General features: G+C 42.5%; 1 protein-coding gene across 1 annotated transcript; it reads left to right on the forward strand.

Moving 5' to 3' along the window:
• On the forward strand, positions 1 to 25,758 carry LOC111956303 (carbonic anhydrase-related protein-like). The gene is given in 10 exon segments (XM_023976755.2): positions 1 to 427; positions 4,282 to 4,473; positions 4,776 to 4,781; positions 4,784 to 4,888; positions 9,516 to 9,622; positions 12,276 to 12,338; positions 12,819 to 12,867; positions 12,966 to 13,078; positions 17,225 to 17,415; positions 23,597 to 25,758. Coding segments are annotated over 9 exon segments (843 nt in total). The 5' UTR covers positions 1 to 354; the 3' UTR covers positions 17,360 to 17,415; positions 23,597 to 25,758.

The following is a 25,758-nucleotide window of genomic DNA, read 5'->3' on the forward strand; positions in this document are numbered from 1 at the left end:
TACAGTTGGAGAGTCTACACTGCAGCCTGGATCACACACACACACACACACAGAGAGAGAGAGAGAGAGAGTTTTTTGGGACACTCACTCTCTCCTATTTGAAGGACTGAGCCTCATCAGCTTCATCAGTATTTGGAGCTGAACCGCTGTACCAGCCCGTACTGCAGCACCTCACTGAAGACAGGCTCTTCATAGTCACTGGCATCTGACAGAAAACCCTCCTACCACACAAAGAAAGGAAGGAAGGAAGAAACCAAAAAGAAGACAGATAAGAACAAAAGCCAGAGTGTGACTTTGACTTCAAATCAAAGCAAGTGTGTTAAGTGAGAAGACTTGTTCCATACTGCCACAGCCATGGCAGACAGTGTGATTGAGGAGTCAGACTACTACCCTGGGAAGGATGAATTGGACTGGGGATATCAAGAAGGTAAGGGATGTTGGAGGTTTTAGTATCACTTTGTTTCCTTTCACTCTATTTCTCACACAAAAACACAATTTTCTTCCCCATTTTGGCACCAAACACATGCATTGATATGGGAATGTAGTACTCTCTTTCACAGATATAACACGAAGAGAAGAATGTCTCTCTGTCTTTTCTTCTTCTCTCTCTCTCTCTCCTCTTCGTCTTCTTCTCTCTTCTCTCTTCTCTCTCTCCTCTCTTCTCTCCCTCTCTCTCTCTCCTTCTCTCTCTCCTCTCTCTCTCTCTCTCTCTCCTCTCTCTCTCTCTCTCTCTCTCTCTCTCTCTCTCTTCTCTCTCTCTCTTCCTCTCTCTTCTCTCTCTCCTCGCTCTCTCTCCTCTCCTCTCACACAACATACAGTAGGTAAAGAACTTAAAGAAGGTAGGGTCATTTGATCAATGCACTCCTTATTGGGGTAACTTGATCATGCAAATTAGCTGTCTCGAACTGAACTTAAGATTCTGGAAGTCACACCAATGATTTGGTATTCTAAGAGAGTAGTGGTCTAGCTACCATGCTTTCATGGTTTTGAGCTTTACCAGCTCCTGTCCAGGGCTCCATTGTGTGCTTTGTGTGTCTCAAATTTGCCTCTGGGCTCTTAGGGTAATAGGGTCAAGGTTTCCAGTAACTGGGAAAAGAACCTGAGAGATTGTAACATCTAAGTCAAGAGCTGACCTTTTAGTGACTCTAATAGTCATATTGTTATTGGTGTTGACTTGAGAAAACATTTGTTCATCTTGTTGGTAGGGGATAAAGTCATCCATACACTAAAGGAGGAGAGGGGAGTTGTCTGTAGTCATAACACATTAGCCGCTTCATTTACTAACTCCTGGCTTTGCTTCAGAAAGCATGTTTTTGTGCTATGTGCTCCCTCTGCGATTCAAAGCCATGGTTTCATCATCTTAATTACAAGGCTAAGTACGCGTGTAGGAGGTCAGACACTTCAGAGTGGGTCTGTATTTAGATTGGGTCAGTGATGTATGAAGGGAGAGCTTTGATCCCGTTTATGTCCCCCATCATGGGACTAGAGGAAGAGACACTGTGGAATCAAATCAAATCAAATCAGAGTTTATTTGTCACGTGCGCCGAATACAACAGGTGTAGACCTTAAAGTGAAATGCTTACTTACAGGCTCTAACCAATAGTGCAAAAAAGGTATTAGGTGAACAATTGGTAGGTAAAGAAATACAAACAACAGTAAAAAAGACAGGCAATATACAGTTGCGAGGCTATAAAAGTAGCAAGGCTACATACAGACACCGGTTAGTCAGGCTGATTGAGGTAGTATGTAAATGTAGATATGGTTAAAGTGACTATGCATATATGATGAACATAGAGTAGCAGTAGCGTAAAAGAGGGGTTGGCGGGTGGTGGGTGGGACACAATGCAGATAGCCCGGTTAGCCAATGTGCGGGAGCAGTGATTGGTCGGCCCAATTGAGGAAGGATGTACATGAGTGTATAGTTATAGTGACTATGCATATATGATAAACAGAGACTAGCAGGAGCATAAAAGGAGGGGTTGGGGTGGGGGGGCTCACAATGCAAATAGTCCGGGTAACCATTTGATTACCTGTTCAGGAGTCTTATGGCTTGGGGGTAAAAACTGTTGAGAAGCCTTTTTGTCCTAGACTTGGCACTCCGGTACCGCTTGCCATGCGGTAGTAGAGAGAGCAGTCTATGACGGGGTGGCTGGGGTCTTTGACAATTTTTAGGGCCTTCCTCTGACACTGCCTGCTGTAGAGGTCCTGGATGGCAGGCAGCTTAGCCCCAGCGATGTCCTGGGCCGTACGCACTACCCTCTGTAGTGCCTTGCGGTCAGAGGCCGAGCAATTGCCGTACCAGGCAGTGATGTAACCAGTCAGGATGCTCTCGATGTAGCAGCTGTAGAACCTTTTGAGGATCTGAGGACCCATGCCAACTCTTTTTACTTTCCTGAGGCTTTGTCGTGCTCTCTTCACGACTGTCTTGGTGTGTTTGGACCATTCTAGTTTGTTGTTGATGTGGACACCAAGGAACTTGAAGCTCTCAACCTGCTCCACTACAGCCCCGTCGATGAGAATGGGGGCGTGCTCAGTCCTCCTTTTCCTGTAGTCCATAATCATCTCCTTAGTCTTGGTTACATTGAGGGACAGGTTGTTATTCTGGCACCACCCGGCCAGGTCTCTGACCTCCTCCCTATAGGCTGTCTCGTCGTTGTTGGTGATCAGGCCTACCACTGTTGTGTCATCTGCAAACTTAATGATGGTGTTGGAGTCGTGCCTGGCCATGCAGTCGTGGGTGAACAGGGAGTACAGGAGGGAACTGAGCACACACCCCTGGGGAGCTCCAGTGTTGAGGATCAGCGTGGCAGATGTGTTGCTACCTACCCTCACCACCTGGGGGCGGCCCGTCAGGAAGTCCAGGATCCAGTTGAAGAGGAAGGTRTTTAGTCCCAGGATCCTTAGCTTAGCGATGAGCTTTGAGGGTGCTATGGTGTTGAACGCTGAGCTGTAGTCAATGAAAAACATTCTCACAGAAGTGTTCCTTTTGTCCAGGTGGGAAAGGGCAGTGTGGAGTGCAATAGAGATTGCATCATCTGTGGATCTGTTTGGGCGGTATGCAAATTTGGGTGCAGGGTTTCTGGGATAATGGTGTTGATGTGAGCCATTACCAACCTTTCAAAGCACTTCATGGCCACGGATGTGAGTGCTACGGGTCTGTAGTCATTTAGGCAGGTTGCCTTTGTGTTCACAGGGACTATGGTGGTCTGCTTGAAACATGTTGGTATTACAGACTCAATCAGGGACATGTTGAAAATGTCAGTGAAGACACTGCCAGTTGGTCAGCACATGCCCGGAGCACACGTCTTGGTAATCCGTCTGGCCCCGCAGCCTTGTGTATGTTGACCTGTTTTAAGGTCTTACTCATGTCGGCTACGGAGAGCGTGAACACACAGTCGTCCGGAACAGCTGATGCTCTCATGCATGCCTTAGTGTTGCTTGCCTAGAAGCGAGCATAGAAGTGATTTAGCTCGTCTGGTAGGCTCGTGTCACTGGGCAGCTCGCGGCTGTGCGTCCCTTTGTAGTCTGTAATAGTTTGCAAGAAGGGTGTGTCCCTGACAGATTTGATCTCAAATCTGATTCGATTAATTGTGTTTTGCACTCTCTCTGCACATACAGCAGAGTGATATGAAATAACTATGAAATAATTCAGGGCATGGTATGGAAAGACCAGAGACCTAAGACAGCTAGCTAACAGAGTGCTCTTACAGAGTGTGAAAAGATGTGAGAATATAATAATGAGGATTTTTTTCACAAACCATTTACACACAGAATGGAGAGATGTGGGACTAACAGTGTAAGAAATAGAGGGGAAAAAAGGGAGATATAAAAGTGAGAAAGAAAGTGTGAGAGGTGGGAAGAAACACGAACTAGAGCGTCCTTGTGTCCCTCTGGTGACAGTTATTCTTGGTACCGACTCCCCAACTGCTCAGCGCAGTGACACTGAGGAATTGGTGAACTCTTTAACTCCAGTGTGTGTGGTGTGCGTGTGTATGCGTGTGTCTCTGTGTGTGTGTGTGCATGTGCACACATTAGTGCGTCCTCACTTATACACTTTGTTAATGCTGCTTGCGTATTCAATGGCTGGATTTACACTACACTAGACATACTCTGTCACCACTTTGTGAATTCACCACGCACTGCATGGAGGCCTCTGCATGGAGATCTCAGTGCATGGAGGCCTCTGCATGGAGATCTCACTGCATGCCAGAGCCCAGAAGTTGTAACTTTACGCAAGCGTCAGTGACGTTGAGTGTAAGTCTAAGTTGTGCGTGTTTTCAGGTGTAGAGTGGGGTTTGCTGTTCCCTGATGCCAATGGGGAGTACCAGTCACCCATCAACCTGAACTCCCGGGAGGCGCGTTATGACCCCTTGCTCCTGGACGTGGGGCTAACACCCAACTACGTTGTGTGTCGGGACTGTGAGGTCATCAACGATGGACACACCATACGCATCATGCTGAGGTCCAAATCAGGTGCAGAACACACATCCAAAAAGTTAATTTAACATTACCATGGTACACATAAAAGCAATTCATAGGTGGAATTTATGTCAACCCTCCACTATAGTAATGATCTTGAATGCACTTTTTCAATGATCTTACATTAGCCGTGACCCCAGAAAGTTGAGTCAATGACTGTGTGCTGCAAGGGACATGCACATACACTTCAGAGTTTAATCAGAATTCAAGCCTACATTCAAAACGCAAGATCATCTGATGTGGTCTGCATTTCCTGTGTCTGCTCTCCCATGATGCTCTGGGTTTCCTGTCTGCAGTGGTAACTGTGGACCGTTGCAAATTGATCATGAGTACGAGCTGCATGAGGTGCGCTTCCACTGGGGCAAAGAGAACCAGCGGGGCTCAGAACACACCGTCAACTTAAGGCCTTCCCATGGAGGTATGGGTCTCGGCCAAACACACACACACACACACGCACGCACACACACACATACACACACACACACACCACACACACACACACCACACACACACACACACACACACCACACACCACCACACACACACACACACACACTGTCCGCTTCAAGGCCCTGACCATGTTTATTTAAGTTGGAGGCCACTGTTACAAATCAAATCAAATTTTATTTGTCACATACACGTGTTTTTAGCAGATATGGTGCGGGTGTAGTGAAATGTTTGTGCTTCTAGTTCTGACAGTGCAGCAATATCTAACAAGTAATATCTAACAATTTCACAAAATAACCCAATAACACACAAATCTAAGTAAAGAATGGAATAAAGAATATATAAATATTTGGACAAGAAATGTCAGAGCGGCATAGACTACGATACAGTAGAAAAGTACAGAATGCAGTATATGCAGTTGAAGTCGGAAGTTTACATACACTTACAGTGGGCAAAAAAGTATTTAGTCAGCCACCAATTGTGCAAGTTCTCCCACTTAAATAATGAGAGAGGCCTGTAATTTTCACCATAGACACTTCAACTATGACAGACAAAATGAGAAAAAAAATCCAGAAAATCACATTGTAGGATTTTTAATGAATTTATTTGCAAATTATGGGGAAAATAAGTATTTGGTCACCTACAAACAAGCAAGATTTCTGTCTCACAGACCTGTAACTTCTTCTTTAAGAGGCTCCTCTGTCCTCCACTCGTTACCTGTATTAATGGCACCTGTTAACTTGTTATCAGTATAAAAGACACCTGTCCACAAACTCAAACAGTCACACTCCAAACTCCACTATGGCCAAGACCAAAGAGCTGTCAAAGGACACCAGAAACAAAATTGTAGACCTGCACCAGGCTGGGAAGACTGAATCTGCAATAGGTAAGCAGCTTGGTTTGAAGAAATTAACTGTGGGAGCAATTATTAGGAAATGGAAGACATACAAGACCACTGATAATCTCCCTCGATCTGGGGCTCCACGCAAGATCTCACCCCGTGGGGTCAAAATGATCACAAGAACGGTGAGCAAAAATCCCAGAACCACACGGGGGGACCTAGTGAATGACCTGCAGAGAGCTGGACCAAAGTAACAAAGCCTACCATCAGTAACACACTACGCCGCCAGGGACTCAAATCCTGCAGTGCCAGACGTGTCCCCCTGTCTAAGCCAGTACATGTCCAGGCCCGTCTGAAGGTTGCTAGAGAGCATTTGGATGATCCAGAAGAAGATTGGAGAATGTCAGATGAAACCAAAATAGAACTATTTGGTAAAAACTCAACTCGTCGTGTTTGGAGGACAAAGAATGCTGAGTTGCATCCAAAGAACACCATACCTACTGTGAAGCATGGGGGTGGAAACATCATGCTTTGGGGCTGTTTTCTGCAAAGGGACCAGGACGACTGATCCATGTAAAGGAAAGAATGAATGGGGCCATGTATCGTGAGATTTTGAGTGAAAACCTCCTTCCATCAGCAAGGGCATTGAAGATGAAACGTTGTTGGGTCTTCAGCATAGACAATGATCCCAAACACACCGCCGGACAACGAAGGAGTGGCTTCGTAAGACGCATCAAGGTCCTTGAGTGGCCTAGCCAGTCTCCAGATCTCAACCCATAGAAAATCTTTGGAGGAGTTGAAAGTCCGTGTTGCCCAGCAACAGCCCCAAAACATCACTGCTCTAGAGGAATCTGCATGGAGGAATGGGCCAAAATACCAGCAACAGTGTGGGAAAACCTTGTGAAGACTTACAAAAAACGTTTGACCTCTGTCATTGCCAATAAAGGGTATGTAACAAACTATTGAGAAACTTTGTTATTGACCAAATACTTATTTTCCACCATAATTTGCAAATAAATTCATAAAAAATCCTACAATGTGATTTTCTGGAATTTGTTTTCTAATTTTGTCTGTCATAGTTGAAGTGTACCTATGATAAAAATTACAGGCCTCTCTCATCTTTTTAAGTGGAGAACTTGCACAATTGTGGCTGACTAAATACTTTTTTGCCCCACTGTAGGTTGGAGTCATTAAAACTCGTTTTTCAACCACTCCACAAATAGTTTTGGCAAGTCGGTTAGGACATCTACTTTGTGCATGACACAAGTCATTTTTCCAACAATTGTTTACAGATAGATTATTTCACTAATAATTCACTGTATCACAATTCCAGTCGGTCAGACGTTTACATGCACTAAGTTGACTGTGCCTTTAAACAGCTTGGAAAATTCCAGAAAATGATGTCATGGCTTTAGAAGCGTCTGATAGGCTAATTGACATCATTTGAGTAGTTTTGGAGATGTACCTGTGGATGTATTTCAAGGCCTTCGGTCTCAACGTAGACTTTAATCTGAAGCCATTCTTGTGATTATTGTGACTTTTGCCATTGTAATTGTTTGTAAGCTTGTGTAGTCTAAAATGAATCTATGATCGTATGCTATCCATTTGTTTTTTGTATGCTGTTCTTTGTATGCCATTTTAATATTTGAGAATTAACCAATGATATTAAACCACGCTTGGCCATGATTACAGACACCTGAGTGTCTTTTGACACTATATAAACGAGTCACCCTGCAGTGTTTGTGATTATACCCTGATGAAGACAGCTTGCCCGTCGAAACGTTGGCTATTACATTTTTGCATCTGAGCTCCTAGAGTGTGCGGCTCTCCTTTATTTTCAAGTTTTCTATCCACTAGCCAGCACCTCGCCTAAATAGGTGTGCGTTTCTTTTTCTTCTAGATTGTATTTCAAGGCCTACCTTCAAACTCAGTGCCTCTTTGCTTGACATCATGGGAAATTCAAAAGAAATCAGCCAAGTCCTCAGAAAAAAAATTGGAGACTTCCACAAGTCTGATTCATCCTTGGAGCAATTTCCAAACGCCTGAAGGTACCATGGTCATCTGTACAAACAATAGTACGCAAGTATAAACACCATGGGACCACGCAGCCATCATACCGCTCAGGAAGAGGACGCGTTCTGTCTCCAAAAGATGAATGTACTTTGTGCGAAAGTGCAAATCAATCCAGAACAACAGCAAATGACATTGTGAAGATGCTGGAGGAACAGTTAAAAAAGTATCTATATCCACAGTAAAACGAGTCATATATCGACATAACCTGAAAGACCGCTCAGCAAGGAAGAAGCCACTGCTCCAAAACTGCCAAAAATAGCCAGACTACGGTTTGCAACTGCACATGGAGACAAAGATCGTACTTTTTGGAGAAATGTCCTCTGGTCTGATGAAACAAAAATATAACTGTTTGGCCATAATGACCATCTTTATGTTTGGAGAAAAAGGAGGAGGCTTGCAAGCCATTGAACACCACCCCAACCGTGAAGCACGGTGTGGCAGCATCATGTTGGGGGTGCTTTGCTGCAGGAGGGACTGGTGCACTTCACAAAATAGATGGCATCATGAGGGAGGAAAATGATGTGGATATATTGAAGCAACATCTCAAGACATCAGTCAGGAAGTTAAAGCTTGGTTGCAAATGGGTCTTCCAAATGGACAATGACCCCAAGCATACTTCCAAAGTTGTGGCAAAATGGCTTAAGGACAACAAAGTCAAGGTATTGGAGTGGCCATCACAAAGCACTGACCTCAATCCCATAGGAAATTTGTGGGCAGAACTGAAAAAGCATGTGTGAGCAAGGAGGCCTAAAAACCTGACTCAGTTACACCACCTCTGTCAGGAGGAATGGGCCAAAATTCACCCAACTTATTGTGGGAAGCTTGTGGAAGGCTACGTGAAATGTTTGACCCAAGTTAAACAATTTAAAGGCAATGCTACCAAATACTAATTGAGTATGTAAACTTCTGACCCACTGGGAATGTGATGTGAGAAATAAAAGCTGAAATAAATCTTTCTCCCTACTATTATTCTGACATTTCACATTCTTAAAATAAAGTGGTGATCCTAACTGACCTAAACAGGGAATTGTTACTTTGGATTAAATGTCAGGAATTGTGAAAAACTGAGTTTAGGTGTATGTAAACTTCCGACTTCAACTGTACATATGAGATGAGTAATGCAAGAAATGTAAACATTATTAAAGTGACATTATTAAAGTGACTAGTGTTCCATTTATTAAAGTGGCCAATGATTTCAGTCTGTGTATGTAGGCAGCAGCCTCTCTGTGCTAGTGATGGCTATTTAACAGTCTGATGGCCTTGAGAAAGAGGGACTTGTTATATTCACATAAAAACAGGTTACTTCGGGTCAGGGCTTTTAAAGCTCATTACTTTGTTACATATATTTACACATCACTCAGGCCATTGACGCGTTTGAAAGGGCCTGAAGAGGCTATGCCAATGGTGGTTTGGCTTTATAAGCTTCCTTTTCTATCAAAGGTGTTTTGTGCTCTATTTCAAACTGTAGAGTGCCCTTACGTCCCGTACACCTGCTCTGTCTCGGCCCTGTCTTCTGCAGCCTCCCTCTGCCCATACTTCTTTCATTTACTTTCTTTCTTTCATTTTCTTTCTTTCTTTCTTTCTCTTTCTTTCTTTACCTGAATATCATACTGTATGTGGTTAATCTTTTTTGTGATCAGCTTCACTATAATATTGTACAATACAATACATGCGCTTCCCCCCCAGCTCCATCTGATCCACTGGAACACAACCCTGTTCAACAGTGTGGAGGAAGCCCTGGGTAAGAAGAACGGAGTTCTCATCATCGCTCTGTTTGTGCAGGTATTGTTTGCTTTGGTCTCAGTCTATAGTCATATGCGAATCCCCTCTTCTCATGCTCTGTATGGTTTTGTTAGGCACTTGGTTTATTATTACTGTAATTTATATCATATCATATTCATATCAGCTTTGACACTAAAGCTTTGACACTAAATATACATTTTTTTTATTGTACTGAGAAAAACCACCACATTGAAATAACCATGATAACATTTGACTGATATGAACTAGCTTGAGGCAATGACTGAATATATGAATGGACAAACACTTAGTGGTGTAAAGTAACTAAGTAAAAATATTTTTGAAGTACTACTTAAGTATTTTTACTTCACTTCATTTTTACTTTTACTTCACTTCATTCCTTAAAAGGATCTGACACTTTTTCCCATTTTCATCTAAATTTACATACCCAAATCTAACTGTCTGTAGGTCCTGAGGCAAGGATATGCATATTCTTGATACCATTTGAAAGGAAACACTTTGACGTTTGTGGAAATATGAAATTAGTGTAGGAGAATATAACACATTAGATCTGGTAAAAGATAATACACCGATCCCGTAGAGGTTAAGATAATATGTACTTTTTTACTCCCAAACGTTTTCTCTGACACCCAAAAGTCTTTTGTTACACTTTGAATGCTTAGCAGGACAGGAAAATTGTTTAATTCACACACTTATCACACTTATCAAGAGAACACGTTGTCATCCCTACTGCCTCTGATCAGGCGGACTTACAAAACACAAATGCTTCGGGTTGTGAATGATGTCTAAGTGTTGGAGTGTATCCGTAAATACAATAATAAATACAATTGTGCAGTCTGGTTTGGGATACTTCGGGATTTTGGCAATGAAGCCTTTTATCTACTTCCCCAGAGTCAGATTAACTTGTGGATACCATTTGTATGTCTCTGCGAGCGATTTGAAGGAAGTTGCTTACTAGCGCTAGCACAATTGTTAACTAGCGTTAGCGCAATGAGTGGAGGCTAGCAGATACCCATAGACTTCCAGTCATTGAGCTAATGTTAGTTAGCACTGGCTCGTGAAACTAACTCTACCTTCCTTCCAGAGACTAACTCTACCTTCCTTCCAGAGACTAACTCTACCTACCTTCCAGAGACTAACTCTACCTACCTTCCAGAGACTAACTTCTACTCTACCTTCCAGAGACTAACTCTACCTTTCTTCCAGAGACTAACTCTACCTTCCTTCCAGAGCTAACTCTACCTACCTTCCAGAGACTAACTCTACCTCTCCTTCCAGAGACTAACTCTACCTACCTTCCAGAGACTAACTCTACCTACCTTCCAGAGACTAACTCTACCTTCCTCCAGAGACTAACTCTACCTTCCTTCCAGAGACTAACTTCACTACCTTCCAGAGACTAACTCTACCTACCTTCCAGAGACTAACTCTACCTCCTTCCAGAGACTAACTCTACCTACCTTCCAGAGACTACTCTACTCCTTCCAGAGACTAACTCTACCTACCTTCCAGAACTACTCTACCTCCTCAGGACTAACTCTACCTTCCTTCCAGAGACTAACTCTACCTTACCTTCCAGAGACTAACTCTACCTACCTTCCAGAGACTAACTCTACCTTCTTCCAGAGACTAACTCTACCTACCTTCCAGAGACTACTCTACCTACCTTCCAGAGACTAACTCTACCTACCTTCCAGAGACTAACTCTACCTTCCTTCCAGAGACTAACTTTACCTACCTTCCAGAGACTAACTCTACCTACCTTCCAGAGACTTACTCTACCTTCCTTCCAGAGACTAACTCTACCTACCTTCCAGAGACTAACTCTACCTTCCTTCCAGAGACTAACTCTACCTACCTTCAGAGACTAACTCTACCTTCCTTCCAGAGACTAACTCTACTTCCTTCCAGAGACTAACTCTACCTACCTTCCAGAGACTAACTCTACCTACTTCCAGAGACTAACTCTACCTTCCTTCCAGAGACTAACTCTACCTACCTTCCAAGACTAACTCTACCTACCTTCCAGAGGACTAACCTACCTCCTTCCAGAGACTACTTACCTACCTTCCAGAGACTAACTCTACCTACCTTCCAGAGGACTAAACTCTACCTTCCTTCCAGAGACTAACTCTACCTACCTTCCAGAGGACTAACTCTACTTCCTTCCAGAGACTAACTCTACCTACCTTCCAGAGACTAACTCTACCTACCTTCCAGAGACTAACTCTACCTACCTTCCAGAGACATAAAAATGGTATCCACAAGTTCATCTGACTCTGGGGAAGTAGATAATGGGCCTAATTGCCCAAATCTCAAAGTATCCCTTTAATATAAGGAATTTGAAAGTATTTATTGCATTTACTTTTGATACTTAAGTATATTTTAGCATTGAGTTTTACTTTGATAAGTATATTTAAAGCCAGATACTTTTAGACTTTTACTGAAGTAGTATTTTACTGGGTGACTTTCACTTTTAGTTGAGTCATTTTTATTAAAGTATCTTAACTTTTACTCAAGTATGATAATTTAGTATTTTTTCACCATTTTCACATCCTTCCAGGATGCTCCAAACACGTCAACAGCCCCATGTTAAGATGTGTTAACATCATAACATTACGTTGATCTGTTAGGACCATCTTTCATGACCTCTTTTTGACATTGTTTCCTTCAGATAGGGAAGGAGCATCTGGGGTTGAAGGCCATAACAGAAGTGCTGCAGGACCTACAATACAAGGTAAGATCTTGGCATCCACATTGTTGACCAAGTCATATTGTTATGGTGATGATGTTATGGTTATGAGTTGTCATGGTGATGAGAGGACAGAGGTTATGAGAAATTACTGATATGACCTTAACAGGGTAGATGCCCAATGCTTAACTGAGAGATAGAGGAAGACATACAGTACATAGACAATCAAACTAGGCAGTTAACAGAAAATCAGTAGAGTTGCAACGATTGGAGCATGCAGCAATTGATCCATTTGTTGATTTTCCAATTAAACCTGATGGAATCAATGCTCCAGATTGACTTGAAACCATCTGAAACATTTCAGATTAGACAGGTGAAGTGTTGATGCAGAATGTGAAGAAGGAGCTCCAGTAATACAGATGATCTGCAATAATACAGTCATGACAAACATGGTGGCGAAATAAACAGTACATTACAAACGAAGCAGGTCAACAAATATTTTTGTGTGTTCACCTATCTGTACAGGGGAAGACCAAGATCATACCGTGCTTCAATCCCAACACACTACTTCCTGGTGAGTCCTTCATCTAATTGTGTATGATTCCTGCTTGCATGTATGGTGTGACACAGTATTAGATGAAGACATGGGCATGTGTTTGTTACTCCCTCCAGACCCTCTCCTGAGAGACTACTGGGTGTATGAGGGCTCCCTGACCACCCCTCCATGTAGTGAGAGCGTCACCTGGATCCTGTACCGCTACCCACTCACCATCTCACAGTTACAGGTAGGCCGTCTGACACAATGGTCTGGCTCAATTAATCAATTAAATGTATTTTATACAGCCCATTTTACATCAGCAGTTTTCACAAAGTGCTTTATAGATACCCATCCTAAAACCCCAAAGAGCAAGCATTGCAGATGCAGAAGCACAATGGCTAGGGAAAACTCCCTACCCTACCCAGCATGGTATAGCTGGCCGAACAGAATGGTCTAGCTGTCAAACTGGTTTGACCAGCATGGTCTAGCAAGCAAAACCACAACCATAAAGATCATATTTTCCAGCATGCTCTATTGCAGTTCCATRTGTTTTTTTTTTACCCCTTTTTCATGGTATCCAATTGGTAGTTACAGTCTTGTCCCATTGCTGCAACTCCCGTATGGACTGAGGAGAGGCGAAGGTTGAGAGCTGTGCGTCCTCCGAAACACGACCCAGCTAAGCCACACTGCCCACTTAACCTGGAAGCCAGCTGCACCAATATGTTGGAGGAAACACCGTACACCTGGTGACCGTGTCAGCGTGCGTGCGCCCAGCCCGCCACAGGAGTCGCTAGAGCGCAATGGGACTAGGACATCCCAGCCGGCCAAACCCTCCCCTAACCCGGACGACGCTGGGCCAATTGTGGGCCGCCCCATGGGTCTCCCGGTCGCAGCCAGCTGCGACAGAGCCTGGACTCAAACCAGGATCTCTAGTGGCACAGCTAGCACAGTGATGCAGTGTCTCAGACTACTGCACCACTCAGGAGGCCCTGCAGGTCGATTGTTTTTGCATGTACATTGACTGATTAATTAATCTCATGTGACACAAAGATAAATTCAATTTTTTTCAACTAATCCAATCTGAATTAGTAGTTGGAATTAGTAGTCATTCAGAATTCAGATTGTGGATGAATTAAAGTTCATAATGTGACTTCCAGTCCTGATGTGGCCACTGTATTAGGGAAAAACTAGGCCTTCATTTATGATGTATGTAATGTATTGTCTTAAGTAATTAAACCTGCAATATGTAACTTTTTGGGTAACCTAAAATTTACATAGAAATGTGTGTTATAGATCTGTCATTCTCATTGAACGGAAGTAAGAAGCGGTAGATCTGTTCTATGTGGGCGCTATGTATATGTCTGCCATCCTTCGGTTTTGTATACCAGCCTCAAACAGCTGAAAATACAATATTTTTGGTTATGAAAAATATATTTCACAGTAGATGGTACAATGATTCTTACTATTTTTGTCACATAAACAGAAATTAGGGAAACTATTAGAATTTTAGCAACCAGGAAATGGCGGAGCGATTTCGTCATAGTGCATCTTTAAGCACTTTGATGCTTGTTTTGTTGGTGACCAGCATATGCTGGTACTTATGATGATATGCTGGTTGCCAGCATCACAGCATCACCAGCATACCAGCATAAGCTGGTCATCAGCATCAAAGTGTCCAAAACACAATGAAGGCTGGTCACCAGCAAAACCAGCACTAGTCACCAGCATATGCTGGTCTATGCTTTTATTTTCAGCAGGAACCTAGTAAGAAACCTAGAGAGAAACCAGACCTTTTCTGGCTGTACTGGGTGATGCTTTTAGAGTACATGTGGCCATTAAGGCCAGATCATTTTTCAAGACCTTCAAATATTCATAGATGACCAGCAGGGGCAAATAATAAAGAATTGATTAATGTTGGCTTCTAGACCCTTGCCCCAGGTCCTACCCCTAGGTCTTATCCCTTCACATGTCAATGGTGATGGCACCTGCTAGCCCTCCAAGTGGCCGTATTGCTTTTATACCAAGTGTTATTCAAACCAGCTCATAGATATTGAGGTTGCTCTAGCTACCTGCATTGAAGTGTGTGTTCTGCTAGAAGGTAAAATACAGTGTTGTGATTGATTTGGCACTTATAAGCCCATATTTATGAAGCAAGGTCCCAACTTCTGATTCAACAGCATTGCACAATACAGTTTGTTCTCCAAGTCAGCACACTTTCTACAGAGGCTTTGATTCTGAGCAAGCCTTTCATGTAAAGGCCAGACACCTCCCTTTGAGAGGACGGAAAGGTTATGGTGGAGAGCAAAGGCACGAATTGAAATATCATAAAGCTAAAAAACAGAGTGATTAATGAATTGTTCATACGTATTGAGCGACCAATTATTCACATACAGTAAATAACACAGGACAGCTCATAGAGATCCTATAATTCAGTGTTATATAAACTCTGGAGGGCAGTTACCCAATATGCAGCCTGTTTAGGAACACCTTTAAACCTGTGCTGTGATGGTAAATCATTGTTCAATGGAATATTCTATGTAGATTTTCCCATCTCCCAGCTGTAGCATTGTTTTATAACTGTTGACTACTGACTAAAAGCACTATGAAAAGTACAACATGTTCCGTATGTGTACCATCTAAGGAAGCCAGAACAAATAAAACACCTTTCAGTGCATTTTATTGATAGTAAATGAGTCATCAGTATTGATTGATTCATCTGATAATGGTTGTTAATGGCTCTGTTTATGCAGACAGCTCTATGAAACTCTACTGTTGTCAAGTAGTTAGTTGGCTGTGCCTCATAAAATCCTGTATTACTGAATCCATCTGTCTTGTTTGTTTCGGGCAAACACTATCCTCCTGCATTGGCAAAGTCTGACTGACCATCCAACCAGATAACTATTAGCTTAGAGCTAGGTGTCCAGTCCAGTACCCAATGAAAATCTTAACGGAGAACGTCTGTCATTTTACTGCTACACACACAAGACCAGACTCAGCTGGAAAGAGGTCTGTAAAATAGACCAGGACAGGAAGAAATTAGCTCTTAGCCTAAGCATACAGTAGAATGCCAACATGTACAGAACACTGAAAACAATAAATAAGATCAGATATAAGATATACAGTGCATTCAGAAAGCATTCAGACCCCTTGACTTTTTCCACAATTTGTTACGATACAGTCTTACTCTAAAATCAATTAAATTATTTTTTTTTGGTCAGGGAGGTGACCAAGAACCCGATGTTCACTCTGACAGAGCTCCAGAGTTCATCTGTGGAGATGGGCAAACCTTCCAGAAGAACAACTATCTCTGCAGCAATTCACCAATCAGGCTTTTATGGTAGAGTGGCCAGACAGAAGCCACTCCTCAGTAAAAGGCACATGAAGGCCTACTTGGAGTTTGCCAAAAGGCACCCTAAAGACACTCAGACCATGAGAAACAAGATTCTCGGGTTTGATGAAACCAAGATTGAACTCTTTGGCCTGAATGCCAAGTGTCACATCTGGAGAAAACCTGGCACCATCCCTATGGTGAAGCATGGTGGTGGCAGCATCATGCTGTGGGGATGTTTTTCAGCGGCAGGGACTGGGAGACCAGTCAGGATCGAGGAAAAGATGAACGGAGCAAAGTACAGAGAGATCCTTGATGAAAACCTGCTCCAGAGTCCTCAGGACCTCAGACTGTGTCCAAGGTTCACCTTCTAACAGGACAATGACCCTAAGCACACAGCCAAGACAACGCAGGAGTGGCTTTGGGACAAGTCTCTTGAGTGGCCCAGCCAGAGCCTGGACTTGAACTGATCGAACATCTCTGGACAGACTTCAAAATATCTGTGCATTGACGCTCCCCATCCAACCTGACAGAGCTTGAGAGGATCTGCAGAGAAGAATGGGAGAAACCCCCCAAATACAGGTGTGCCAAGCTTGTAGCGTCATACCCAACAAGACTCGAGGCTGTAATCGCTGCCAAAGGTTCTTCAACAAAGTACTGAGTAAAGAGTCTGAATACTAATGTAAATGTCATATTTCCTTTTTATTACATTTTTATCAATTCACAAAAAATCTAATCTGTTTATGCTTTGTCATTATGGGTATTGTGTGTAGTTTGATGACGGATAAAAACAATTTAATCAATTTTAGAATTGATAGAATTAAAGTAACAAAATATGAAAAAGTGAAGGAGTCTGAATACTTTCTGAATACACTCTACTTTATTAGTCCACACAAGATGGACATATGTCTTATGCTTTTATCCACATTAGGTTTGTAAAGGCTGGAGCAGAGGGCAGCCGCAGTGCAGCTAGACAGAACATTGATCAAAACTAGACTGAATACTTATCTTAATTAATCCATCACCACTCTTTACCTTCGCCATTCTTTTCATCATCTCTCCCAGATAGAGGAGTTCAGGAGGCTCAGGTCCCATCTGAAAGGTTCTGATCTACCTGAGGGGAACGACGGGATGTTGGGAGACAACTTCCGCCCCTCTCAGCCCCTCAGCGACAGGACCGTCCGGGCTGCCTTCCAGTGACACCCCCCTTCCCCCGTCCATCCTCCACGGGGGATCTTTAGCCCCACGTTTAACAGGTAAATGTCAACCATGTAAATACCAAGTACATGGTTTTTAAATACACTACATGACCAAAAGTATGTGGACACCTGCTTGTCGAACATCTCATTCCAAAATCATGGAGTTGGTCTCCCCTTTACTGCTATAACAGCCTCCACTCTTCTGGGAAGGCTTTCCACTAGATGTTGGAACATTGCTGTGGGGACTTGCTTCCATTCAGCCACAAGAGAATTAGTGAGGTCGGGCACTGTCGGCGTTCCAATTTATCCAAAGGTATTCGATGGAGTTGAGATCAGAGTTTTGTGCAGACCAGTCAAGTTCTTCCACAACAAACTATTTCTGTATGGACCTCGCTTTGTGCACGGGGGCATTGTCATGCTGAAACAGGAAAGGGCCTTCCCCAAACTGTTGCCACAAAGCTGGAAGCACAGAATGGTCTAGAATGTCATTGTATGCTGTAGCATTAAGATTTCCCTTCACTGGAACTAAGGGGCCTAGCCTGAACCATGACAAACAGCCCCAGACCATTATTCCTCTTCCACCAAACTTTACAGTTGGCACTATGCATTGGGGCAGGTAGCGTTCTCCTGGCATCCTCCAAACCTAGATTCGTCCGTTGCAGCGTTTCCACTGCTCCAGAGCTTTACTCCACTCCAGCTGACGGTTGGCATTGCGCATGGTGATCTTAGGCTTGTGTGCGGCTGCTTAGCCATGGAAACCCATTTTATGAAGCTCCCAATGAACAGTTATTGTGCTGACATTGCTTCCAGATGCAGTTTGGAACTCGGTAATGAGTGTTACAACCGAGGGCAGATGATTTTTATGCACTACGCGCTTCAGAACTCGCCGGGCCAATTCTCTGAGCTTTTGTGGCCTACCACTTTGTGGCTGAGCCGTTGTTGCTGCTAGATGTTTCCACTTCACAATAACAGCACTTACAGGTGACCGGGGCAGCTCTAGCAGGGCAGAAATGTGATAAAATGACTTGTTAGAAAGCCGGCATCCTATGACAGTGTCACGTTGAATGTCACTAAGCTCTTCAGTAAAGCCATTCTACTGCCAATGTTTGTCTATGGAGATTGCATGGCTGTGTGCTCAATTTTATACACCTGTCAGCAACAGGTGTGGCTGAAATAGCCAAATCCACTAATTTGAAGGGGTGTCTACATACTTTTGTGTATATAGAGTGTACTTTATATATGTATAGATATTTTCAAAAGTGTTTATGACATCTGTGTGACTACTAGATACCATCGCTCTTCACAACCACAAACCAGGTTCAAACCTGATGGGAAGTCATTTATACCACAACAACAAAAATAACCATGTTTCAAATGAAATCGGGGCTATATTGTCATGCCCTGGAAGTCATAGTTTAATAGAAATAGGCCAGGCATTTCCCAGAGGTAAAACTGTCTCTTATACACATCTAGATGTGTATAAGAGACAAGCCGTTGTTGCTGCTAGATGTTTCCACTTCACAATAACAGCACTTACAGGTGACCGGGGCAGCTCTAGCAGGGCAGAAATGTGATAAAATGACTTGTTAGAAAGCCGGCATCCTATGACAGTGTCACGTTGAATGTCACTAAGCTCTTCAGTAAAGCCATTCTACTGCCAATGTTTGTCTATGGAGATTGCATGGCTGTGTGCTCAATTTTATACACCTGTCAGCAACAGGTGTGGCTGAAATAGCCAAATCCACTAATTTGAAGGGGTGTCTACATACTTTTGTGTATATAGAGTGTACTTTATATATGTATAGATATTTTCAAAAGTGTTTATGACATCTGTGTGACTACTAGATACCATCGCTCTTCACAACCACAAACCAGGTTCAAACCTGATGGGAAGTCATTTATACCACAACAACAAAAATAACCATGTTTCAAATGAAATCGGGGCTATATTGTCACTGTCTCTTATACACATCTAGATGTGTATAAGAGACAGTTTCAAGAGTGCACAATTTTCATGTTTTTTTAATTTACGGACAGACCGTGGCACACTCCAACACTCAGACATAAATGACAAACACAGTATTTGTGTTTAGTGAGTCCGACAGATCAGAGGCAGTAGGGATGACAACACGTTATATTGATGTGTGTGAATTGCACCATATTGCTGTCCTGCCTGATTTAAAGAAAACTACTTTTGTGTGCCAGGGAAAATGTAAGGGAGTAAAAAGTTAAAAATATATTTTCTTTAGGAATGTTTTGGAGTAAAAGTTATAAAAAATATAAATAGTGAAGTACAGATACTTTCAAAAAACGATTTAAGTAGTACTTTATTGTATTCATACTTAAGTACTTTACACCACTGTGAAACAGTGTAGCTACAGAGAGAAATGCGGGAGAGATAGTGGAGTATTGTCTCTTTGGTAAGGGATATTACCTGCCCATACCTGAGAGGGGCCAGGAAAAGGAGGAATAGAGGAGGAAGAAGGAAGGATAGAGAAAGGGGGTTCTGAAGGGATAGAGAAAGGGGGTTCTGAAGGGATAGAGAAAGGGGGTTCTAAAGGGATAGAGAAAGGGGGTTCTAAAGGGATAAGAGAAAGGGGGTTCTAAAGGGAATAGAGAAAGGGGTTCTAAGGGATAGAGAAAGGGGGTTCTTAAGGGATAGGAGAAAGGGGTGTTCTTAAGGATAGAGAAAGGGGGTTCTAAAGGGATAGGAGAAAGGGGGTTCTAAAGGGATAGAGAAAGGGGGTTCTTAAGGATAGAGAAAGGGGGTTCTTAAGGGATAGAGAAGGGGGTTCTAAAGGATAGAGAAAGGGGTTCTTAAAGGGATAGAGAAAGGGGGTTCTTAAGGATAGAGAAAGGGGGTTCTGAGGGATAAGAGAAGGGGTTCTAAAGGGATAGAAGAAGGGGGTTCTAAAGGGATAGAGAAAAAAAAAGGGGTTCTGAAGGGATAGAGAAAGGGGGTTTTAGGATAGAGAAAGGGGGTTCTGAAGGGATAGAGAAAGGGGGTTCTGAAGGGATAGAGAAAGGGGGTTTCTAAGGATAGAGAAAGGGGGTTCTGAAGGGATAGAGAAAGGGGTTTGAAGGGATAGAGAAAGGGGGTTCTAGGGATAGAGAAAGGGGGTTCTGAAGGGATTAGAGAAAGGGGGTTCTGAAGGGATAGAGAAAGGGGGTTCTAGATAGGGCAGTAGAGAAAGGGGGTTTCTTAGAAGTGATAGAGAAAGGGGTTCTGAAGGGATAGAGAAAGGGGTTCTGAAGGGATAGAGAAGGGGGTTTAAGGGATGAGAAGGGGGTTTCTGTTAAGGAATAGAGAAAGGGGTTCTGAGGGATAGAGAAAGGGGGTTTCTAGGTGATAGAGAAAGGGGGTTCTGAAGGGATAGGAAAGGGGGTTCTGAAGGGATAGAGAAGGGGGTTCTGAAGAGGGAAAGGTAGAGAATAGGGGGTTCTATAAGGGATAGAGAAAGGGGGTTTAAAGGGATAGAGAAAGGGGGTTCTGAAGGGATAGAGAAAGGGGGTTCTGAAGGGATAGAGAAAGGGGGTTCTTAAGGATAGAGAAAGGGGGTTCTGAAGGGATAGAGAAAGGGGGTTCTGGCAAGGGATAGAGAAAGGGGGTTCTGACGGGATAGAGCAAGGGGGGTTTTAAGGATAGAGAAAGGGGTTCTGAAGGGATAGAGACAGGGGTTCTGAAGGGATAGAGAAAGGGGGTTCTGAAGGGATAGAGAAAGGGGGTTCTTAAGTGATAGAGAAAGGGGGTTCTGAAGGATAGAGAAAGGGGGTTCTGAAGGGATAGAGAAAGGGGGTTCTGAAGGGGACCTGACTGTTGACTCAAATTGCACAATTCAGCAATACCTTAAATTATATTACCAAACCATTACTTGTTAATCATAAGGTAATAATGCATGTAATTACATTGTAGCACATTTGTAAATGCAGGTAGTTAAATGGGTCTGCCAATTGTCAATACTGTTTACCATGGAAATACTAAAAGTTTGACAGTACTGCATAATTGCATGCACTAACTTAGCTTGTTACAATTACATCAAATAATTTGCATAAGTGATTTTATATATATTTTTTGTATAGACCATTTATTTCATTTTTTCCTATTTAACTCAAAACAACCATACAGTATACCAAACTATACACGTGCCCAATGGGCCACAACAAATAAAATACAACAAACAATAACCAACTAGAAAAACCAGTGTCGTGTCTTTGCTATCATTAAATTGAAGACTTATAGTTTATATCAAAGATTCCTGTAATTAGTTATTACGCGATCAACTGGTTAATAACGTAACTAATTAACTATGAATTCGGGGGCACCAGGGAAAGTAGTCAGATTACAAAGTTATAATTTCCCAATATAACCTTTCAGATATTTTCATATCTGATCAATAGTCTTCTGATTAATGATTTATTTATTTTTACCTCACGTTAGTCTCATTCCAAACGTCGTAAATTGTTGGTTATCTGCACGAACCCAGTCTTCACTATGAGTCATCCATACATCAATTGTCTTAAATCATTTATTTATTACTAACTAAGTAATTCACAGAAATSCATAAACAAACAAACAAACTTAAAATGGTTACATGAAATGATGGGAGAAATATGCCCTAGTGGGCTGAACCGGCATGGCGGCTTGTTAGACAAAGGGAAAATTGTGGGTCGACTAGTTCATAACTATAACAATTGACATGCTAATCCTTTACACATGAACGCTCACTCATTCGGGAACAATTGCAATCAATATATATATATTTACGCTCAGTGTGTCGTCTTGATCGCTGGAGAAAAGTTAGTTTCTGTTGGAGTTTCCTCTGTCTCTGTCTTGGTTATTGTGGATAGTTCAGAGTGACATTCGTTATAGAATGGGTGTTTCGGCGGTTGTCTTTCTTCGCGTTCAATGATACCGAATTCCTAGCTGCAGACTAGTAGTCAATATCAAAGACTTGTTCTTATTCGTCTAAGAGTTTAACCACGTGGTATGGTTAAAGATTCAGCAATGGTACTTAACCTTCGTTCTCCTCCTATGGAGAAAAAACATGGTCTGCTGATAATTTCTCAGAGTTGGGTCTTTATTCGGATTGYAGARAGGKGCTGTCCCAGGATGTCTGACCCAACTGGCTCAGGGGCAGGTCCTCGGATTTAGTTCAAATCAAAAGGGATTTGTATTTTTCTTCATTAAACAGTCCAAAATCATATTACACAATTATACAAACAGTATCATACTCACTCATTAATTTTATACAACACTCAGATGTAAACCTCATATCTGAGGTTATTATACAAACAGCTGTATGGTAATGTAGCCACACAGTCTCCCATGAGTTTCCCACATGGTGACAAACGGACATGTTAATAGCTGGAATCTTCACCGATCTTTTATACTTTTTCCGGAAMWTGAAATTTGTTCGTACCTCAAGCTCTGTGAGGTGGAAGAAATTTCCTTTGTCCTGAAAGTTTACCCTCTCTCTAATACTGTTTGGCCATGAGGAGATTCTCAGGAATTTACGACGTCTCTCTATGACAACAGCATGGGTTGAAGGAGGAAAGGGGGAGGCAGGGAGTGGCAGGGAGAGGGGAATGGGCTTTATGTACCTAAACAGGCAACGTCATGACACCAGCATATTCAGCAAAAGCACAAATACACTAACAAAATACATAAGGAGAGATTTTATCTTCTGATAAGTGATATTTTATATCCATGATATTCCTTTGTGCCTTTAAAAAAAAACAAGAACCGTTSCCATATCTTTTTGGAGTCTGTATTATTTTTGTCTTTGCTAACATTTACATTTGAGTCATTTAGCAGGCATTCTTATCCAGAGCGACTAGAGTTAAGTGCCTTGCTCAAGGGCACATCAACAGTTTTTTCCCCACCTAGTCGGCTCGGTACTGGCCCAACGCTCTTAACCGCTAGGCTACCTGCCGCAATGTTGTTTTTATCAACAGATTTCGAAATGTTATTGACCCAGTTGGTTCTCTGGTATTGTCACATCTGCTCCTGCAACGTGTGATTGTGTGGGCGGAGACAAGTGTGCTGGAGTCAGAGCAGATCCACACCAGCTGCAACCTGTTCCATAATCAAGACCTCTACAAATACTCAGCCTTGCCACTTCCACGCTGCCAGATCGTAATCTCTGCTCAGTCAGTCTACGTTTCTAGCYGTTTGTTACTATTCAGATCCTGTTGTGCCTGTTTTCCTTGCCTGACGCTGTTTTCCTCTCCACTACAGTTCTGCGCGCTGTGACTCTGGTCCCTGTCTCCAGTCCCACATCTCGTCATTCTACTACTCTGTCCTGGATTCCCCACTCTACTACCCCCTTGKAATCCCCTCCRGACCTGCTTAGCCTGTCTCAACCTCTCTCGCTCCAGCCTCAGCATCCTCACCTGGTTTCCAGCAACCCGCCCGAGCTTCCCATGACCTGCACTCCATCTCCCCCCTGTGTTTCAATAAATACCTTGGTTATTTCATCCCAGTCTCCTCRTCTGAGTCTGCTAATGGGTTCCACTCCGCGTAACAGGTATAAGGATTCATAAGGATTATGTGACATAAAGTGTGCCTGAAAATGTAATTTCTAGCTCTGTAACCATCATAGCGCATACATAGAAAACAGGATAATAGTTTGTGGATTTAAGAGTGGAAAATATTAATATTAATATTGCACAATGTCAAACAACTCTAACCCAAAACATAGGACTTATAAAAATAACCCTTTGCTCCTCTACCCGCTACCTCTGTTTCCAAACCCAGTCGTAGCGGCGACATGATTGCTGGAATGTTCCAACATCTGCAAAATATTCCCTTTTTTTATTTTCATAGTGAGAAAGAGAGTGAAACGAGAAAAAGGAGGAGAGAGGGAGAATGGCCTTGTTGAATCAGCTGGATGGCTGGAAGTTATGTTACATTGAATCCCCTGGACTGGTAGCTACAGATTGTAACACCAGATTTGGACCACTATATTGGTAGTTACAGAAGTGGCTGTACAAAATGTTGCTGGAGATTTTTCAACTAACCTGRTATTTGCGATACTATCTTCGTCCTCGAATCGTGGAAACAGGCATTTCATAAAATGGCTGTGTCCAGTTTCAGGGGGTCCATTTGAATCGATAAAATGCTCTGTTAAAATAAATAAATGTTTGTTTGGTCCATGAAGTAATCCAACAATGTGTAMACCACCATCTCGTCTTTTTCAAATCTTCTCATTGATTGAGACAGGGGGGTCCACCCCAAAGGGCTGCATGCCAGGATGACAGAAGCCTGTCTCGATTAATGATTCGATTAAGATTTGTAAAAAGAAGATGACGGCATACACATACCAGGTTAGCTMAAAAATGCCAACGTTTTGTAGAGCCACACCTGTACCTACCAGTATAATGGTCCACATTTCTGTGGTTAAATCACATTATCTGGTGTTACAATTTATAGCTACTGGACTTGGAGGGAGCTCACAAAGGCACGATTTTACTCTGTTGATGAAGGTAGCGCTGACAGACCAACCAGCTGGCTTCACCTTTGACCTGGAACAAAGCCATTTGCTGTTGGCTGGTACAAGATGTCTCCATGCTCTGGAAGGAGAGACATGATTGGCTCTGATCCAATATCCACACTAACAGTAGTATACTAGATGGAAGCGCTGGATTGGTCATGCATTCTTACTGGTGTGATAGTGGGGTTATTGGTGGAATGTAGTCCTTGTGATAGGATTTGTGCAGGCTTTATACTTAGCTTGGGGCATGTCATTGTACTGTACTGTCATGCAGGTTGTGTAATAAGTAGAAAAATGTTAATGAACTAACACCTGTTCCTAGGGATTTTCAAAATATGGAAAATAAATGTACAGTACATTACTTTAAAGAAAGATGCTGTTAAAACCGCACTGTCTCTCAGAATAGGAAACACACTAACAAGCAGAAACATATGTAGTTCTGTATAATATACATGGGCAGGTCAGGTTTAATGACCTCAGGTCAGGTTTAATGCCGTATAATCTCAGATGTCTCACAGGCTGATATTTGTTGAGATATTTCCGTCAGCTTCTGGCTCCTGTCCTCGCAGTATTAAACACAGTGTTTTTGTGTTTTTCGATATCTGCTTATCTAGCAATAGGAAGCATGACAATAGACGATTAGACCACAGTGTGCCCTTTCTTGTAAAAACAAAGGAGACATCCATCAAAGGTAAATGACCTTTTAAGGGCTATAGACAACACAGTACAGCACAGGGTTATAGGCTATGAAAATGAAACAATGAAGACTTGAATTTTGTTGTGATGTTTTTAGACATTTTAAGGTTCTGTAGTTCTTGTACTGACTAATGTGATAATGATGATGATGATGATGATAAAGATTACTCTTACTGTAACTTAACAATAAAGGTCAAACTGTTAGTAGTAA

The sequence above is a fragment of the Salvelinus sp. IW2-2015 genome, linkage group LG32 (genome assembly GCF_002910315.2).
Source record: "Salvelinus sp. IW2-2015 linkage group LG32, ASM291031v2, whole genome shotgun sequence".
NCBI lineage: Eukaryota > Metazoa > Chordata > Actinopteri > Salmoniformes > Salmonidae > Salvelinus > Salvelinus sp. IW2-2015.